Source organism: Centropristis striata, chromosome 21 (assembly GCF_030273125.1).
Source record: "Centropristis striata isolate RG_2023a ecotype Rhode Island chromosome 21, C.striata_1.0, whole genome shotgun sequence".
NCBI classification, from domain to species: domain Eukaryota; kingdom Metazoa; phylum Chordata; class Actinopteri; order Perciformes; family Serranidae; genus Centropristis; species Centropristis striata.
This window is the reverse complement of record NC_081537.1, coordinates 21,356,443-21,377,812: the sequence shown is the minus strand read 5'-3', so window position 1 is coordinate 21,377,812 and position 21,370 is coordinate 21,356,443. Positions and strand designations below refer to the sequence as shown.

General features: G+C 39.4%; 1 protein-coding gene across 1 annotated transcript in view; it reads right to left on the bottom strand.

The window, feature by feature from the left end:
- sdk2b (sidekick cell adhesion molecule 2b) overlaps window positions 1-21,370 on the bottom strand; it is a 327,715-nt gene that overhangs the window by 57,394 nt on the left and 248,951 nt on the right. The window contains exons 5-11 of the mRNA XM_059324690.1: window positions 12,561-12,694; window positions 9,830-9,941; window positions 8,043-8,233; window positions 5,754-5,837; window positions 5,411-5,605; window positions 2,548-2,664; window positions 282-449 (exon numbers count right to left, since the gene is read on the bottom strand). Coding sequence (XP_059180673.1) covers window positions 282-449; window positions 2,548-2,664; window positions 5,411-5,605; window positions 5,754-5,837; window positions 8,043-8,233; window positions 9,830-9,941; window positions 12,561-12,694 — 1,001 coding nt within the window. The remainder of the gene's footprint in view (window positions 1-281; window positions 450-2,547; window positions 2,665-5,410; window positions 5,606-5,753; window positions 5,838-8,042; window positions 8,234-9,829; window positions 9,942-12,560; window positions 12,695-21,370) is intronic.

Here is a 21,370-nt window from a genome sequence, read left to right as displayed (position 1 = left end):
TATTTTCTTCCCTGATGGCTTACTGTAGAAAACACTTCTATGATGACTACAAACTTGCACAGAAGAGTGCTTTTATATCTGGAGGAATGGAGTGCAGCTTTATTATTTTACCGCACAAACTTGTTTCTCCACGTTTGCAAAATAGACATCCCTCTCAAAAAAACGCTCAAGGTCTCTGTTTAGCCATGTGATTGTGAAGCATTGCTTTGGCAGAAAACAGGCATCGTGTGTGTTTTTAAAACGGTGTGAAAGGGCAAAACCGTGTAACCTTGCACACTCACCCCAGACCACAAGGTCAGCAGAAGCCTCGTCAATGCCCCTGGAGTTGCTCGCCATGCAAGTGTAGGTCCCGGCATCTGAGATGTGCGAGGGGGAGATGAGCAGGCTTCCTGACTCGAGCAGGGTGAACCTGGGCAGCTGAACCGAACCGCTGGCCAACACACGCTCACCTTCAGTGCATGAAGAGAAAGAGACATAAAACAGATGAGAAGGCAAGGGCATTTTATTTATAAAAAAACATTCAGACAGTCCAAAATGCTTTTCAGGGGCATAGAAATAGATGAAGATATTCAAATTAATTTAAAAGGCAATAACAAAATGCAAGAACAAGCAAATAAAGAGTTAAAACCAATTAAAACCAAATAAAAAAAGCAAATGAATACACTGGCGCAGATTAAAAAAATAGCTATGTGTCTTATTTATTGAAAAGCCACTGTAAACAATGTTTGAAGCCTTGATTTAAATGAGCTGACAGTATCAGCAGACATCAGGTATTCAGACAGCTTCCACAGGTGGAGAGCACGGAAACGAGCAGCTGCTTCACCTTGATGGTTTTGATCACGGGAACACTCAGTAAACCTGTCCCAGATGACCTGAGAGGTCTGGATGCTCCGTAATGTACAAGTAAATCAGAGATGTATTCCGGGCCTGAGAACATTTAGTGCTTTATAGGCAAGTAATGGGATTTAAAATCTATCTTTTGACACACAGGAAGCCAGTGCAGTGATTTAAGGACCAGTGTAATATGCTCTGCTTTCTTAGTGTCCGTGAGGACTCTGGCAGCAGCATTTTAAATAAGCTGCAGCTGTCTGATTGATTTTTTTACTAAGACCTGTGAAGAGTCCATTACAATACCAAAATAAACACATGAACAATTTTTATGTATCTTGTTCGGACAGATATTCATTTATTCATGCTTTGTGATTTTGTACTTGTCTTTATTTGGGCTTGTAAAATTAGAGTGAGTCCACAACTACCACACCTTTGGCTTGACTTTTGGATCTTTGTGTTCTGAATTCAAGGTAATCATTCTTATTTGGGGCAAGAAACAATCATTTCATTTGTGATTTGAGTTTAGTTGCAGACATTTCTGGCACATCCACTTATTGATTTGTTCAGTGCACATACTCAGTAAATTTTAGAGGCTGTAGTCATGTGGTGACATTTATGTAGATGTTCTTTATCATCTGCATAAGTGCAGTAGGAGTTTTTAGAATATTCCTTGTACCATGGTTTGGGTAAATACTTAATTCTGAATGGCTGCAGGGTGTCCATTATTTCCTGATAATGGACACATACTAAGTAGTCTGTTCACTGTTCTAAATGAATGTGCTGGCTAGTGGTAACTATTTTAACAAGGCTTCTGTTTCGGATTTACTGTGATTGTTTACAAGACTGAGGACGAACAATGAGTGTTATGTGTGCCTAATGAACTAGAAATATCTCTGGTTTTCAAGTCGTATGTACGGTTTTTCCTATTTACTGGAGTAGAAAACAATGTTTTCTTTGCAACCTTTGATAATAATTGTATTAAGTACAATAACTAACTAATATAAGTAATCATATAAGTATTGTTGTTGTTGCTTGTGAAGAACATAAGATTCTGATTGCAAAACATATGAAAATATGAATTAATGGTAATTTTTCTTCTTTAGCAAGAGACTAGTCTGAGTGCATTATTGTCCTTGGAGTTGTTAATTAAGACACTTAGACATTAAAGGCATTAAATCTGAAATTTCTGAGCCAGTAGGACCATGTAGATATTGAATAGAAGAGGCCCAAGAATGCGGCCTTGAGGAACTCCGCATGATTTTGTTTGCTCAGATCCATAATAACACCCCCCCCATCCCATTTGGTATTTATGTTTTCAACCAATTTAGTATAGCGCCAGAAATTCCTGTCCACTTTCCGAGTCTTTCAAATCATATTTAATGGTCAGCGGTGAGGAATGCAGAATTCATCTCCGGTACAGTAACACCAACACACATTTTTTATGTGTCCTTGCTCAGATCAATGGGGACACATAAATAGAGAAAATGTAGACTGAATGGGAGGAGAGAGAGAAAAGGAGGCATTCAGGACTGAATAGGAGAGGAAGGGGACCGTGAGGAAAGACAAGGATGGTGTTTTCCTGATCCTCAACTGGGATCCAAACACGGAATCCAATCAGGCTTTATTTGTTAAGCCACGGCAAACTGAGGTCCCATGTGTAATAGATAACAGACATCATAATCCCTTGGTGTGTGCGTGCATGTGGGTAACAGAGACCTTTCTGCCAGGTGATAGCCGGTCTCGGAGCTCCAGAGGTCTCGCAGTGCAGGATGACTGACATGCCGTCGATCACAGTGCTGTCGGAGGGTCCGGCTGTGATATTTGGGGCAATGCCTGAGGGGAGACACACACACACACACACACACACACACACACACACACACACACAATAAAGAGACATCTCAGTACAAAGGAGAGGGAAGGTAAGAGGGCTAAAGAGGTGAGACAATAAATGTCTATGGCAAAACCCCTCTTCGAGCGTATTTTTAGTAAGCGCCAGCCTGCTGCATCTCAGCATTTAGTTGATGCTTTGTCCCACTAATTCTTTAGGGATTGACACAGCATTCACCTTGGTGCCACAACTGTCTGCTGCTGGTCTTTTTTTTTTTTTTTGCACCCAAAGAGATAACAGATATAAGAAGAGGAGGAAGGAAAATGACTGAGGGGGAAGCACAGAAAGGGAAGGCAGTGTATAGATAACTAAAATCCCTATTTGTGACATGCAATAAATCAAAGCTTTTAAAAATGACAGAAAACTGTATCACTCCCAGGAGGGAAGAGGGAGTAGGGAGTTTGTCATCGGAGCAGTGTTGATCTCAGGACACAGGGAGTAGGACAGAACGAGAAGTGGGGACATGAATGTGTTTAGGGAAAGGGAGATGATAAGATGAGATCTGGAGGGAAGAGAGAGAAGAAGAGGAGACAGTGTCAGTGAGAGAAAGAGAGAGATAGGGCTGGAAGGGGTGAGTAAACGCCAGAGAATTTCATGAATTCTGATAATGTGGTGCAGCATGGAGTGAAGACAGCAGGGACTGAGTCAAAGTGAGAAAAATTAGATGTCAAAGACTTGCAAAACAGATGCACAGTAAAATAAAATTAGCCATGATTATCAAATTCCAGCTGTTGCTCAGGAAAAAAAAATCACATCTTAAAATTAATTTCAGGTGATAAGAGCATGGTGTTAAAAATTAAATCTTTTGTATGCTTGATTATCAGGTTTTAAAGGAAGGTCAGAACATTAAAATAAACAACACATTTTCTCCAAGATATGTGTCAGTTAATGCTGCTGATAATTTCACTGTTTCTTGAAATATTGTCACCTGAATACAACACCCTGATCACATTATTATTATTATCGTTATCATTATTATTATTATTACTATTATTATAGAAAACCAAACATATATCCATTGTCTAGGTAACAAAACGTGTTAGAAAGAAGTGATGGCAATGTCAGTGCGACAGTCAGTTTCTCTTTTTCCATTAAACCAAAACTCATCTTGAGTTTTCTACATTTTGCCAAAAAGGATCGACTAGTTTCCATCCAAATTTTATGTCTTTACTTAAGTGTATCTTGAATTGATCAGTGTTTACAGTAAATCAGGGCATAGTGAGAGGAGTAGTACATTTGTAGCTTTATCTCTTTATCTTTATGTGCTGTTTTTGATTGCCTCAACAAAACACTTTCATATAGGTCCTTGTTCTCAGCTGTTTTGTCTATTTTTGTTTATGTACACTGATTGCAATGAAAAAAAAGGGTTATTTTTTGTGCTGCAGATGCCAATCATAAAAAAATATTTTTTTCTTTGACCCCTGGAGCCCCAAGCCATTTCAGGATGTTTTTTGCTCATTAACATTTTACTCACTGTGACCTTGTTTTTCATTGCAGTATATAGTATATAAGTCCTGCACCTCTTTGAAATCAGCGCAAACATGGCTAGAAGTTGTAATGTCTTCTGTGCAGTATTACCAGTTATAATGCCATCAAACTTAAAAAAACAAAACACAAATTGAATCTCTCTGATAAATATATACATTTTAAATGGGAATAGAATAGAATTTAAATATACAACCGTTTTCCAAGTGCCCACAAGTGTCAAAAAATGGGTCTCTACATGTTGTACATATTCGATTATTTACATTTTTACAACTTCTACTTGCAACCTCTCCTGTCCTCTCCTCTCTGCTCTGTGTAAACAGCTCAAATTTTTTGTGATTTTTTGTCACATGACCGTTCAACTCAGCAGAATCAATCATGGCTTCCCAGCTGCACTGAGGAGCACATCATGTAATGTTTTTTTTTATCAAGAATCTAGTTAATGCACTTTAAATGAGACATGTAGAAGTTTGGCTGAATAATCACAAGTTAAGCTTTGTTTCAGTTACTTTTTCTAACTGAAACTTTTGTAACCTATGATCCATTCAAGGACTGTTGGGAGGATTAAACTCCAGTGATAATGCCCGTTTTCATAGTTTATTTCTATGATAAACTGTGTATTTTTGGTAATTTGTAAAAGGTACAGAATTTTACATCTTGATTCTTGTCTAACTCCGATAGACAGCATTTATTTTATATAACAATAAGACGGTGTAGAGCAATGCTCGGGCTCTGTGAGACTGTGCATACTTTAAGCTAAATCCTAACCTAACCTGACCTTTGATTCTGTCTCGAACAAAAGGGTGAACCAACTGACTCACATTCGCTCCAGCATGGCTGAAAACTGATAATTTCCATGACCTTGTTTTTTCTGCATTCTGATGAATTTTTTTTTTTTTGTGTAAACTTGTGCCAAGTTGGAGTTATTTTCGCCTAGGAAATTGTGGGATTCTACAGAATTCCATTTAAAGCACCAAATTGCTCCTCCTCTTCGACCCATTTACAGGTTCGAATAGCTTTCATTGAAGCAATTTCTGGAAAGCAATTACTCCTCCTGCTCTTTTCTGACTTTGACAAGAGGCTTGAGAGAGCTGTGCTATAAACACTATAAACACTAACACTATTTCAAGAAAACACAATGTAGTTTAATAGCAGTAATTATCTGTGTAAAAACATTTCCTGCAGAGCTGCTTGAGCACTCACTGGTAACAGCCAGGTATGTGTTGGTCTGAACTTCTCCTGCCATGTTTCTGGCAAAGCACTGGAACATCCCGGTGTCATCAGGCAGGAGGCCGTTGACCTGAAGGCTGCCTCCCACCAGCACCCTGTACCTGGGCATCTTCACTGGGTTGATGGGCAAAGCATCCTTGTACCACACGATGTCTGGCTGGGGCACTCCTGCAGAGGAGGAGGTTTACAGACAGTAAGGCATGCTTCCTGTTTCCACTGTGTTTTCAGTGTAAAATCACATGAATAAAAAATGTAATATAATGATGCTCTGACAGTCTTGTAGTAAAATGCACACATGCATGTACACACTACTCACCTCGTGCCTGACAGGGAATGTCCACCACCTTCTCCATCTCAGCTGTGATGTGTTTCTCTGGTTCCTTAATAAACTGCGGCGGTTCTGAGGGACAAAGGAAAAAGACAGAATGACGAACTAAACTAATAAAATAAGTAGCCATTACTGCAAACCTACAGCTGTAATCTACGGAAGGCGTAAGGAGCCTACATAAATACGTTTTAAAAAAAGACAAATACATACATAAACATACCATTAAATGTATAAAAAATAATGTTAAAAATGAATGTAGGCATTAATTAGTTGATAAAATGTGACATGAATTGATATTTTGATTTAATTTGGTTTTAACTTGTTATTTCTTACCCTATTTACATACTTTCCTATGTTATTATTAATGTATGTTGTTATTATTATAATTGTTATTTATGTATTATTTTTTAAATATATTTTAAAAATATTTTTTAGATTAGACATATTTTAATTTTTTAAAATGTATTTAACTGATGATACAAGAGCACATAATGTCATTAAATAAAATAATAAAATAAATAATAATAATAATAATAATAATTATCATCATAATAAATATTATTATTATTATTATTATTATTATTATTATTATTATTATTAATAATAATAATAATAATAATAATAATAACAACATAAAGAAACAATATGTACAGTACTGTGCAAAATTCTTAGGCAGGTGTGGAAAAATGCCTAGAAGAATTGATGCTGGTTTGAAGGGAAAAAGGCTTTAAAATGAATGCAACCCAGTGGTGCATTGGAACGTATACTTGTGCAAAGAGGATATGCACATCTCTTCAATAAACCCATCTATCAGCTAATAACTCGTTGGAACATGAACACTTCCTCTACCTAACAGTACACCTACCTCCGCAACTACCACTGAGCACTGAGAATAATGTGATTATACAGCAGTTTGATGACAGAAATCAGTAATTAGTATACCATACTGGCAAATGTATGCTAAACCCATAGGGAGAGGAAAGGCTGCGATTGCTGTATCAAGGGAAAGTTCACCACACCTTGTCCTTTGAATCACATTACAACCTTGAAAACATCAAAGTGTTTCAGTGGGATGGAATGAAAGCGACTCCAGCAATGCTATTAAACAGTTTCTTGAGGCCAACCATTAGCTTTCTCCCTTTTAAATCAATAACACGCTTCCCTCAGTGCCTCATGACTTCACAGCTATAGCTTTGCCAGATTCATATCGTGAGAGTGATATTTATATCAATTTCATGCAAGCTCTTTTGTTTGAACTTGCAAAGCTAAATGCTACGTTTACTCCCACGCGTTTAACTGATGTATGCAGTCAGATGGTGATGAATATTTTTCACATTGTTTTCTATTTACGTTTTGCACAATAAAAAGGTCTTAAAATATATTAAATTAAGGTGAACCTTACAGATATTAAGCAAAACATTAATTAAATGTGCCGCAAATCCAGAAATACTGAAAATATTAAACATAACATTGTTGATCTTTGATGTTTTTAATAATAATATAATATAATAATATAGTTTTGTAGTGGCAATTATTAATTTGCATTGTCTGTATCAAATAAACACCTGGGCCTAGATAGAAAATAATAAATATAAAGTTTAATACATTATTTTAGTATTATGAAATATAATTTATATTGATATATTGTAATGTTGACTTATAGCCTATTCATCGAGTTAGTGCATTATGTTTTTAGGATTGTGACCAATCATTAAGGATAATAATTATAAAGAATTGTCACAAATTGAAGTACCTTCATTTACTTCACCTAAGCACATTTCATTACGATAACTTCAGCTTAGCAAATTACAATTAAGGTCTTTTAATTAATTTTAATTAATTGCTGTGATACCTTGGAACATGTTTGCTTGATTTCTGGTACAACCCCAGCCCCCCAGGGAAAGAAAAAAAAAAAAAAAAAAAACAGCAGCCACCTCTGAAAAACACACTGATGCTTTCCCATCAAGACTCATTTGGATGTGGATTTGGAGCACATTTTCTTAATGTTTGTGCTTTCACTCTTATATGTGTTTTGTCCTAAGGGTCCACTGTAAAAATAGTACTTGCAATGCAGTGTCTAATTAAACCTGCATGGATTCGGTGATAGGCAGACATTCGCATGAAGGTCTGTGAATTAAATGAAGTCTCTAAATACACTAAAGTAATAACAAGTGTAATAGGAAGATACTGTCAGCTGAAAATGTGTATGTATAAGGCAAGGTGTACAAGGCTACAAGAATACTAGAAGAAACGCAGACAAGAGTTTATAATTCTTACCTAGTACATGCAGATAAGCTCCAGCACTGACTGAAGGCACGCTGCTGCTGCGGAGAATGGCCTCACACTCATAGAAGCCGGCATCGCTCACCACAGGGCTGAGGATGGTCAGCCTGCGGTTGAAATCGCTCAAACCGCTGGTCACCAGCACGCCGTTCTTCCGCCACGAGATACTCAGCTTGATAAGAGGCCTACGAAGTGAAAAAGCAGAGTTTAAGATGCGTTCTAATGGTGCTGTCTCACTGAGAATTTATTTTTTGGGCTTCACGATAAATGATTGTGGTTCTGCCACACTGGTGCAACGTGACACATATCCATCAATCTGTTTAATCTGCTGCAGCAGCGGGTATTACAATCTAAGAAAATGTATGAGCTTGGATGTGCCAACTGTTTTCATGTCAAACTGACTATTCCATGAATCAAGGGATGTCATTAGTGGAGTCTGCTTTGATACTGCACATTGCAAGATATTGCAGAAACACTGGTGACCACAAAACAATAAAAACTATGAAATAAACCACATTTATCATTCAACACACATAAAATATTGAAGTTATTGCACAAAAGTATTGTATACAATTTAATCAAACATTACTTTAAGGGGTGGTTGTGACATTTTGCAGTTGTCAGTGTATTACCTACAGTAGATGGAGGTCAGCATGCCCTAAGTTTGGAAAAACAGACAGCAGTACTGGCACAGAAACCAAACAAGGTGCTGCTGTAGACGGGAGCAGTGGCAAAACACATTTCAGCCACCCAAAAAAGGCAAATCAATACCAGCTAAGTTTAAAGGGGGGGCCAGACTCCTTTGACAAAAACAGCAATTTAACCTTGCAGAACATGGAGTTGCTGGTGCACCGCTGCCTTGAGCCATTGTTACTGTGTGACTCTGGTGTTTAAAGGGTTCACAAAAGTCATACAATAACACAAATAAACAAACTGATCGATGCACCAGAAACTCCTGTGCTCTGTGAAGTAAAATTACTTTTTACGTTTTTGTCAAAGGAGTCTGGCGGCTTCAAGGAGAGCATAGATGAAAGTAGCGGCTGTGATTCCCCGCTGCAAAATGTTTGAAAATAAAGCAGCGAAAATATTATAAATGGGTGAACACTTAAACTGATATTGATTTGTTTTAGGTTTTTAGGTGCTGCCCATGTCCACAGCAGTACAATGTTTAGCTTCTGTGTCAATACTCCTGCCTGCTTCTTAAAACCACCATGTACTGTAGGTAATAAACTGACTATGGATATGGAAGAACCTCATAAAACCCATAAAAAAAAAATGCTTTTAAGATGCATAATTGTGCAGAACAGTGTAAAAATGTAACCATTTTTGAAATATTTTTCTGCTCATGCATCTTCGTGTTACAACATCTTCTCTTTTATTTATTTATTTATTTTGCTTTTATTATTTAGTCTATTTTTATATGTATATATTTTATCATGCCCTACTTTTTAAATATATATATATAAAATTTTAATCTTTTTTATCTAGCTTTTTTACTTTTTATTGTTATTATTATTTACTTTTGTTTTTTATTGTATTTTGTGTTACCTTACTTTATTTTTATTTTATTCTCTTGTATGAAAAGTGCTATACAAATAAAGTCTGATTGATTGATTGAAAATGACTTACAAATTATTTTCAGCATTTGATTGTCACAATGGATCTACGTTTTCACTGAAAAATAGTCCAAAATCTCTAAATTCTGAATCGTCTTTATTATCCTTTGTGATTTGAGTGAACTGACCCTTTAACAAACTGCTCTACAGTTGCAGGATGCTTACCTTGCGTTGGCAACACACTCCATTGTGACCTCTGAAGTTCCCGTAACCACGCTAGTGTTCTTGGGAGGGATGATGATGGTGGGGGCAATGGGATCTGCTGGACCGCCTACATCTACACAGATGCACAGACAGGTCGCCACGCACACATACCAGCAAAAACACACATACATGGAGAGGTTAAGCAGAGAGCAATGACCTTAATCGATAAAAAGAGCAAGATATATTTATTACAGACAGTATGTGGCGAGCCCTGTGGACAGTGGTGTCCTATACATTTAATTTCCCGCTCAGTGGACCCTGTGGGTGCTCATTGATGTGACATATTGAAACTGACCAATGCACACTGTGGATCTGAGTTGTGACAGAGAGTTGGGCCGAATGGGACGAGGCAGTGCACTGACTGTGTATAATAAGATGTCTACTGGAGAACCACAAACAGGGACAGAAAATGCTGCCTGACAAACACAGAGCTGAAGGGGTGAATAGGCTGCTGTGTGTATGTGTGTGCACATACATGCATTTTTATGTGTAAAAAACTGTGCATGTGCAAACAAGTTTTTGTCTGTTTGAATATGTGTGTGTGTGTGTGTGTGTGTGAGTTGTTGGGAATCAGAGACAGACAGCCCATGGCAGTGAGAGCACTGTGTGTGTGTGTGTGTGTGTGTGTGTGTGTGTGCATGCGTGCGTGCATGCTGCTTGAGATGTGTCATGTCTGTGATAAACTCACACTGATCCGTCAATCCCATCATGCCCTGGGAGTTTGCTTGTGGCTGCACATGTCAGAAGTCGCTACAGGGGCTGTCATAGCTCAATCTTACCAATCTTGGGTCATTAGATGCATACAGGCCATGTGTGCACCCCACCACACACACTGACACACACGCACCTTAAACCAGGAAAACACTGCTGCAAATTTCAACTGGACAAACCAGATTTTCTAAAGTTAAACATTTATCTCGCTGAAGTCAAAACCAAGTTTTTAAACTTGGTCCTGAGTATGGACGCTGTAACATGAGCAACACTCGTCTCCCCAGAGTTCTCCTTGACCTTCGCTCTCGCCAAGTCTTAGGCAAAGTACTGTTGGAGCAGGAAATCTCGGGGGAAATACATCGTCAGAGGCATGGCTGCAGGAACAGCTGCTGAGGCAGATGCTGACAGATACACATGCACATACAGTAAAATCTCTCAGTGTTGGCTCTCCTCCTAGCCTGTGCATCAATGTGTGTATGTGTGGGTGTGTGTTTGAGTGTGCATATATAGAGCACGTGTGAAATGTTTATGTAAATGCATGGCATGATTCCCTGAGACCTGCCAAACTGAGGCCTAGATCTAACCTGCATAAGCGTGTGTGTGTGTGTGTGTGTGTGTGTGTGTGTGTGTGTGTGTGTGTGTGTGTGTGTGTGTGTGTTCTAACAATACTATAATCAACTCTGCAACTGTTCTCCATATGTACCACGGGCTTATTCTGCTCCCTGGTGTTGTCAACTGTAATATCTTACCCTCACCCTCCTCATTCACTTCCATACTGAACTCCATTCTACCATGTCATAAGATGCTGTCTGTTAGGTTTCCTCTCATAATTCACTCTGCTGAGCTGAAGCCAACCGAATTGGTTTGATTTGTGTATCTTGTGTTTTTCTGTTGTGGCAGCTGAGGATGCTGGTGAATATTAAGAACTACTTGGCAGTAGAACAGTCTGTCTGTGTCCCTGTCCCCGTAGCTTTCTCTTCCGCTGTGTGTAGATCTGCAACAATGTGTAAATATGGCTACAGACACACTTCAGTGCAATGAAATGAAATCTGATCATAAAGGTTGAGCAGCTTATATGTTACAGAGTGGTGGCGGGGGTATTAAAATCCTTTACTTGAGTAAATAAAACAATGTGAAAATACTCTATTACAAGTCAAACTCAGTGCACAGTATTAAATATCAAAAGTAAAAGTAATTAACGTGCATTCTGGCCTATACATTACATTATCATATATTACATTATTTGCAGAGGTGGTAGGTAACTAAGTACTGTATAACTTTAATGTTCTATAGTTACTAGTTTCTTTAAGTTATTAGGATTTCACATTCAAAACATACACTAGCACTCAAAAGTTTGGGGTCATCCAGAGAATGTCCGTGTTGCTTTCCATGAAAAAAACAAAAATGTATTGAAAATATAGTAAAGATATTGACAAGGGCAGAAATAATCATTTTAACCTGTACAAATCTCCAACTTTACCTCTAGATACTGAACCAGCCTGAGGAAGGATCATTTTATTGCTTCTCAAATCAGCACAGAACAGTTTTCAGCTGTGCTAACATAATGCTCAGATGTTTTAATGATCAATGAGCCTTTCAACACTATAAAGGTGGATTAACACAATGTGCCACTGGAACACAGGACAATATATAATAGATATTCTATAAGAAAATCAGCCGTTTCCAGCTTTAATAGTCATTTACCACATTAACAATGTCCACAATGTCTGTCTGTTATTTTAATTTAAAAACATTGTGATTTTATTAAAAAAATAAGGACATTTCTAAGTGACCCCAAACTTTTGAGTGGTAGTGTTTGTTGGGTATAAAATATGATGCAATTTCCTACATTAAGTAGAGTATTTGAGTGGTGGTTAGTTGCTTTCCGTAATTGATGTTATACAATCTAACAGTGCAACCACACCTGTCACCTGTCCTGGCTTAATTACAGTGTTTATGTGCACAGTATGTGGTTACTCACTCTCTACTGACAAGGTGATGGGCTGGCTCGTCTTGTTCTCTCCATTCTTGTCATTTACCGCTTGGACATAGTAGCGGCCGGCATCTGGTGCCACCGTGGACAGGATGACCAGCGTGTTGTCCAGAGTAATGGCACTGAGGGGGAGAGAAGAAGAGAAGAAGAACATTTTTTAACGGTCCTATATTGTAAAAAGGGAGGTTTTCATGTATTAACACTGTGGAAGTATCAAAACACTCAAGTCAAACAGAAAAATAATCACCAAATATTTTGATAATCTTAAAAAAGTAATTTTCCATACAAAACTTGCAGAAAATGTTGTTTTCAGCCTCTTAAATATGGAGAATTCCTGCTTTTCTCTGTCATATATCATATTAAACTGCATAGCTTTGTGTTTTGGACTCACAATGCAAAAAAATGGACTTTAAAGACACTGGGATGGACATTACCACAATTTCTTCTTGATCGATAATAAAATTATTGTTTGTTGCAGCTCTAGTCGCAACTATACTGCATGTATTGATAGAAAGTGTGGCGACACTGCCGTTATAGTCATTCCCCGGCTGCAATGATGGTGCAGAAAAGTAGAGAGTGCAGATGTGGAAGGCCCTGAAACACTGACCAACCCATTAAACTGAGTTTATTGAGAGAGAAATATAATGTTTTTTTGTTTTGTTTTTTAGCATTTACAGCATGTAAACAACCTGAACCTGCAAATGAGCACAATATGTATCCTTTAAGATATTTTGAATATAGAGGATAGCACAATTAAAAAAGAACAGTTTCCTGTGCTCTTTCAGAGGCAAGAGAAGACAAAGCTTCTTCGGAAAAAAAACAATACATTTTCATCCTTCAAAGGCAGCGTCGGGCTGCCTAATTAGAGCTAAATATGTTTGGAGTCTGGTTGTGTGTCCACACTTGATCCCACGGCTGAAAAGGGCATTAAACATTTTAACATTTTAATTACGCTGTTCAAGCAGCATTAGGTATATCGATTTACAATGTGTAAACACTGTGTTGGTGCTGACTGAGCAAGGCAGAAATATTGACAACCTCCCTTGTTCATACTTCTCCTTATGGTTTGTTCTGAAATATGATCGCGCTGCGTAATAACCCAGGGCTTTAATTGGCTATTTGTACCCCTCTGCTTCCTGTGGCCTGCTTTTTGGCAGCCGACCACTTCTGGCAGGAAACAATAGCCTCTTCCTTGTCGGCTGCTGAAATGATGCCTGAATAAATAAAAAGTTAATCGTTTGTCAGCAGGTGTTCTATAGGGGCTAATACCTGGTGTCTTGCTGACTCTATCAAGTCTTCTCTTGGACTTTCTAACATCAATGTAGCAACCAGTGAGCGAGAAATCCCCCTCCCTGCTCTCTGCCGCCTGCTGTTACAGCCCCCTGACTATGTTTACAATCAATATTTTCTTATTATCTGTGCCTGTTCAACAATCTGGCGGTAGATAGGCCGTTCCAACTCGATGCCTTCCTCCACATACATCTTTTCCTCGGGCCTTATCCCTCCATCTACTGCTTCGTCCTACTCCCCCTCTCTTCTCCTGCCCTCCATCCATTCCTCCAGAAGCTGAACGTGGTCATGTGAGAAGGTGATATCTGGTTATCTACCCTGACAGACACACAACTACCAAACCACATGTGGGAATATACTTGTCAACACAGCAGCTAAAATGAATTCTAAACAAAAAAATCTGCACTTTTTTCTGACATTTTTGACACGCGGGCAAGGTAAGAAAAATCAGGAAGCTCAGAAAAATACTTCTGTCAGAGAAACAAATCAATATCATTCAAATGGTTGTGGCTCCTGCCCACTTTCTGTACACTGTGACATTTCTGTTTGATTTTCTATTTGACGTTTTCTTTCATGTTCCCGCAGCTATTGGCAGTGCAGAATCAGTTATAATAGATATCTTAGTAATCCATAACGACAAAAAGCCTTTGATCGCCTGCAAATAATAGTTTTTTTTTCTATACAAGTACTGTATTTCTTGCTGCTTTTATCCCACGCATGTAAGAAAATATAACCCCTGTTAGATATACTGTACAGTATACGTTTCTGCTATGCTCCGTTGATGACCTCTTTCTCTCCTCTTTCAATCTAAGCCACTCCACTTCTCCATCCACTTGTTCCTCCATCCTGACCTTCATCTCATCAGGAGGGGATCTAAGTACCTGCTGTGCCTTATTATGGGAACAAGAGAGCTGATGAGAAAGCGAGAAAAAAAAGATTCAAAAGTGGATAGAAATGCTCAAAAAATCTACACGACAGGTGCACACACATAAAAAAAAACTTCTCAAACTTTGATTTCAGCTCCAGAGAGGCAGGTAGGAAAAGCATTGGACACAGCACAGAGATTGATATCCTGCTTATATTAGCCACCTGTGCTGTTAGTATTTACAGTATGATGACTTATGAGATTCATCTGCAGACTGATTTCAAAACAGCTGGAGAATCCTCCTGCTTCGCTAAAGACAGCGGTGCTGAACCTTTTAACCTTCCTTGTTGTATATAAACAACAAACAGTGAAGAGCGTGGGCAACACAGGGACTTCATGGTGCATTCAGTTGCACCTCATTTCTCATCTGAGAAACTCAAGTTGTTGTAAAATAAATCTAGTGGCTCATTTTTTTTTTTAAATTGATTGTAAGAAAAGCATTGGACACAGCAAAGAGATTGATATCCTGCATATATTAGCCACCTGTGCTGTTAGTATTTACAGTATGATGACTTATGAGATTCATCCCAAGACTGATTTCTCAAAGCAGCCCAAGTCACCGGGCTCATTTGGGATTCCTGGTACATGCTGAGACTGAAAACAGTCTTCCTAAAGGGACTGGCAGGCCTCAATGGCTGCAGCTTATGATCTGCGGTAAATATTTAATGCTAGCTTGCTGGAGCGGTGACATCCTGGACGCACAGCCATGAATTATGGATCCCCTCAGGGATGTGGGCAGAACGGAAGTGTCCAAAGCGCTGAATGAATCCCAGGTGACTTCCCGGGACCTTTTCTAAAATGGGGACACAATCCAGGGCTTAACTTCTTTACCTGTCGCCTAAGAAAAACTCTTGAAGATGAATATACAAGGTAGTGCTGCTAAGTTATAGGAGGTGAAGTTTTACATGACCTGGAGGCATGGACAGACTAGCAGACAATGGGTCCCTGGGTACAGAAAAGGCCCCACAACCTGTCCTACAGAAGAGCAAGTCACACTTTAGAGTTGTTCAGCTTTACGTGTGTCCCTTTTTGGCCTTTTTGTGTCTCTTTGCTGTCATTTTGTGTCTCGTTATTGTAATTTCTGTGTGTTTGCATTCATTTTAGTCTCTTTTTAGTTTATTTGTGTCTTTTAGTGGTTTAGTTTAGTTTGTTAATTGTTTTACACATTTTTAATGTAGTTTTTTGTCTCTGTGTATCTTCGCAGGTGTTTTTTTTTCACAACTGTCATTTTTTTGGACTCTTTGTAGTCTCTTGCTGTCTCTTTGTAGATGTTTTGATTTGTTTCACCGCTTTTTATAGATGTTTTTGCCTCTTTACTGTCACTTACTGTCTCTTTGTGGTAGTTTTGTGTCTCGTTGTGATTGTTTTGACCCTTTCATAATAGTAGCTTTTAGTCTTTTGTGTGTTTTTTTTGCACCATTTTGTCATTATTTTGGTCTCTTTCTGTTTCTTTGTAGTGGTTTTGTTTTGTTTAACCCCTTTTTATAGATGTTTTTGCCCCTTTCTGTCACGTTTTGTCTCTTTGTGGTTATTTTGTCCCTTTCATAATAGTAGTTATTAGTCTTTTGTGTATATTTGCAGTTGTTTTTTTTTGCACCACTGTGTGATTATTTTACTCTCTTTGTAGTCTCTTGCTGTCTCTTTGTAGTTTTATGTTTCTTTGAGTCTCCTCCTGGTTGGTAGGTGTCTCTTGAGTGACATTTTGCAGGTAAAGCCCCCTGAGCCTGTGCCCCTTCAGTTCATTCAGTAATCCATACATGCCTGAAAGAGACCACCTCTGTGATAATGTCTTGCATTGTATAAATTGACCTTAGAAGCTATTTATTTTCTTTTTTTCCCCCCTCAATTTTCCTTTTCCTCCAAAGACCACTCCCTACTCAATAACCCTGTCCAAGCACCGGGCAAAATAAGTTTCAACTAATATTTTACCACCATCCAGAGCAAGTCCTGATTCCATCAATAATAGTGGGAGCAGGAGGCAATTTCCCCCCAGCTAGTTGATTTTAATGTGCTTCCCTGCTGAGCATTCTCTCCCCTCAGCCTGTAATCAGGGCTGCTGCAGTGGGGGTCACACAAGACTTTGTTACATGGTGTGTTCAGCAGGTCTAACCGCTCCCAGTGCTCGCCGCTCCTCAGGGATCAAAGACCACATGATGCAGGAAGAAATTAAAAGTAAGCCAATTATCCTGAATGGCTTTACATGTATATCAAGGGAGCAGGAAGAGGGAGATAAGACTTTGGTTAAAAGAGGTAATGGAATTGTTCGTTTTTTGACCAGCTTCCTGAAGTAATTTCTTGTTTCTCATTCTCTCTCTGAATGCATTTTGGTCATCCTTATTAAACTCCCCAGTCTCTCAGTGGTGTGTGAGCAGCTGTCTGAGGCTTGCTCGTAACGATGGCTTACCACATATTCGGCACGGTGCGGGGATTTATCAAGCCACAGAGCTGAGAAATTTGGACAAATCAGATATGTGTGAACATGCTTCTGTCTCTGTCTGGTTTTTATGTTTATTCCTGCATCTTTGAATGCTTTCTTATTCCAACCCAATTTCCTTTTCCATTATTATTCTCCAGAAAGAGCTGCGGTCCACAAGAGAGCCTGGCAGGCTGGACAGCTGCTAAGAAACATCTTCGCCAACTGTGTAGCTTTATGTGCAATCCCAGTTTTGCTTGCAGCAAGAAGCAGTACTAGTCTCACATGCAATTACTTTCTTGTGGATCAATTTATTTATGTTTAGCGTCAAGGGTGGCTTTGGTCTGATAATAGTTCCGTAGCACTTCAATCAATAATGATGACGAGGATTTATGTTTGATTGAAATTGAGAGATGGATGTTTAAATGTTTCATTAGCCATTAGCTGCGTCCCTTTTTTAATTTTCATTATTACTTTGTGAGGAGATTAAATAAACTATGATCCAGGGTTGCTATTTTTATTTAAGAACAAATCGTCCCTGGACTCTACATTTTCAACAACCAGCTTTAGAGTCTTCGTATCTAGCTGAAGCACAGTCTTTGTCAGTCTGTATGCATATCTTATCGCGTTAATCCAGCACTGACACAATGTGACAGAGCTGTGTCTGTTCTAACACATGCCCGAGAGTGTTTTGGCATCTGTCGTGGCTGTCCCTCTCTGCCGGGCCGTGAGGGGCCTAACCTCGCTCCACAGCCTCAGACCTCCATTACATGCAGACAAATGGCCCCGGTCGGCTGATGGCCTCCCCCAGGAGAGAGAGAGGGGTCGACGGGATCAAGCAGCTCACATGGCTGGCTAAAGTATGAATCAAACTCCAGCCACTAGACAGATGAAGGCAAAGGAAAAGCTAGAGAGAGAGACTAGCTAGCAGCAGGCCGCATGCCCTACTGCTCAATAGACCTGTGATGAAAAAGCCCCAGCTCCTGGGGATGGAGAGATGGAGGACTGAGAGAGATGAGAAGAGTTAAGGGAGTGTTGCTCATGAAAACAGCCACTTGTTCTCTCACCGGGGGCATGAACTAGAGATTTGTGGCTCACTGTTTGCTTTCTGCTTCCCTGTTGCTCTAGGTTGGTTGAGTGAGAAGAAACAGTAAAGGAAAAAATAAATGTCCTACATACCGCGCAGGGTCAAATCGTGACAAGGACATTTCGATCTGCTGAGTAACCATGGCGTTCACAAAGCCACATGCATCAGTCTATCTCCAAGAGCTGCTGCTTAAACAACTAGTTAATTAACAGAAAGTTGAGTTATTGTAATGATTCAATGTGTAAAACCTAAGTACCCAAACTGAAATTCTGTATTTAAAGAGACTGTTGCAATGGGTGGGTCCGCAGAGAGTCTAACTCCATCCCGGCAGAGATTAACTGGCCCAGTTGAGTGCACAGAAACAAACAGCCCAGCAGTGAGGAGGGACTGGGGGGTGTGATGAGGGGTTGGGTGTGGGAACAGTGTGGCTTCCTCACTCAACAGTTAAGCTAAGTTGGAATGTTTTCATGCATCCGGTTCTCCAATATCATCAAAATCACCAGCTATTAACGCTGTGATTTGTAATCTGCAGTCTCATGTTGCCTGGCTTGTTGATGAGAGTGCTGTTGTTTGTGAGAAAGATGTTGTTCAGCCGGTTTATGCAAGTCACTCTGAGCCTAGCCTGGATCCAGGTTAGCATATTTCGCTTCAATGACTTCAAAACAGCCGAAGAATCCTCCTGCTTCTCTAAAGACAGTGCTGTTGAACCATTTAACCTTCTTTGTTGTATGTAAACAACAAACTTTAAAGAGTGTGGGCACCACATGGACTTCATGGTGCATTCAGGTGCACCATATAAACCCAAGAAACAAGTTGTTTTAGTAAAATAAATCTAGTGGCTCTTTTTTTGTTTATTTTTTTCTTTACATTTTTTGAATTGACTGGTGAAATTCAAATTAAGATTGAGATCACACACACTGAAACAGTGAGCTGAGAATTTGACCTCTGCATTTAACCCATCCTTTACACACCAGTGAACACATCATGCTTAGGAGCAGTGGGCAGCATATTTCTGCACCCAGGGAGCAGTGGGGGGTTAGGTGGCTTGCTCAAGGGCTCTTCAATCCTCTAGGCCACGGACTGCCCAATTAGTCATTGGAATAACATTTTAAATCAATTATTTAAATTTGGCAATATTGCTTTAGCCTAGGTACATTCCCCCTGCAATATGCATATATTACACATGATACCGATAGAAACTGATAATTTTATATTTTATTTTTAGGAACCAACAGTCTGATGTCTGACATCTGTATGATAGTCTAACAATGGAATAGCCTTCAGTGCTGAAAAAAAGTTTAAATTGAAAATTGAATTGAATTGTGGCAACCACTAAACAATATCGCTGATTTGGGGAATCATCTCAAATAATTATAATTTTGAACTTGTTTTCAGAGCTGAGTTGGATGTTCATCATATCTTAATGAAAACACCTGTTGTGCACTCATAGGGTTGGATGATATGGCCAAAATCATCTATGCAGATTTAGGTAATTTCATACCTTTAAATCAGTATATATATCCATATAGTATGTTTTCTGATAATTTAATAAATAATTAATCTTAATAACATAACCACACAGTTAATTCAGATGAAGTTCATTTCTGCAGCCTGGCTGCTGTTTTTATGACATTGTGATATAAATTATATAGAAAAATATATACAATGGACCTTTTAATATTGTTTGAACGATATCAACAAATCTTTATCCATGCTATATCCATGCATTGATTCAGTCCTGCATCCATGTGCATGATGGTTTGTTGCTCTCTGTTGTCGGAGCTGGCTTCTCCTTGACATCCCTTCCCTCCTGACCTGCAGATTGTTGGGTTCATGACTAATGCTGGCCAGTTGGTCAAAGGGAAATGCAGAGAAAGGGCCTGGCTATTCACTGGCTCTCGTGACTAATGGGGAATCCATAGCAGACTGACAGGACCCGAACATCACAGGCAGGGGCCATTAATTGATCAGTAGCTACAGCAGATTACTCAGGGGAATTGCAATGTGTGTGTATCAGGGATGTCCTCCCACTGACTCCTCCAGGTCAGGCTCCTCTGTGTTCTGTCTTAACGGACACCTCTACAAGGTTGTTTTCAGTGTAATGCAGATAAATCCATGCCCATGTGTCAATGGAAAGTATCTGGGAGAGAAAACCAGGTAGTGGGCAGTAAGTTGTTGTCAGTGGTGAAATAGTGAGAGGACAGGCTCCACTATATCCAGAGGCAGACTCACCTTCTAGCCAGCGGCCCTGCAATCCCTCCAAATGTGTTTACCGAAGGAACCTCTGATTATACACCACATTAAGTCTCCAAAATAACACAACAAATCACGACAGCTGAATGGAAAAGGCCCTGCCAAATGCATTCCCATTCAATAAGGGAAGAATAATGACTGTTAGTGGTAAATAAGTTCTTTTTCTCCTCGCATCCTGCTCTACATCACAACACAACAAAGACATGACGAGTCCGCTTGAACCGATCCATTGCAGGGCAGCGAGACCAGTGCCTTGCTGCACATTTCAGCACCGAGTCATACGAGGACACCATTTCTTTAGCCTTGAAAGTGAACAAGAAGACCATCAGAGAGAAACACAACAATAAGTGCATCCGTAAGTTTATGGGCCTACTGAGAGGGACGGCACAGGAGTCTTTGCCGACGCCAAGAACAACAGCTGCAGAGGCCACATGGCAAAGAGAGAGCAGTCACAGTGCCACAGTGAGACGCTGCCTTGCCGGGGGGGAAACTGGCAGCAGGGAAGCAAAAAATGCAGCATTCATTAAGTTTCTGTGGGTTTTCTTTACATGTGCAGGGCAAGGATGGTGTGCAGTGTTCACACTACACTACTTATACATTTAAATGCATTTGTGACCCTGAGGACTGGGACAATGCCAACATACTGATGTGCAGCAGGTATAATGTATTCCAACTTAATCTGACAAATTCCCATAATTTGCACTCATGCAAAATACATCTGAGGCTGCTTAGTTTTGCAGATATTTTGTCGATGGTGCTATATAATATAAATAGTTAAAGGGACCACAGGGGCCACCACCATAAAAATAATAATATTTTTCGCCAATTTA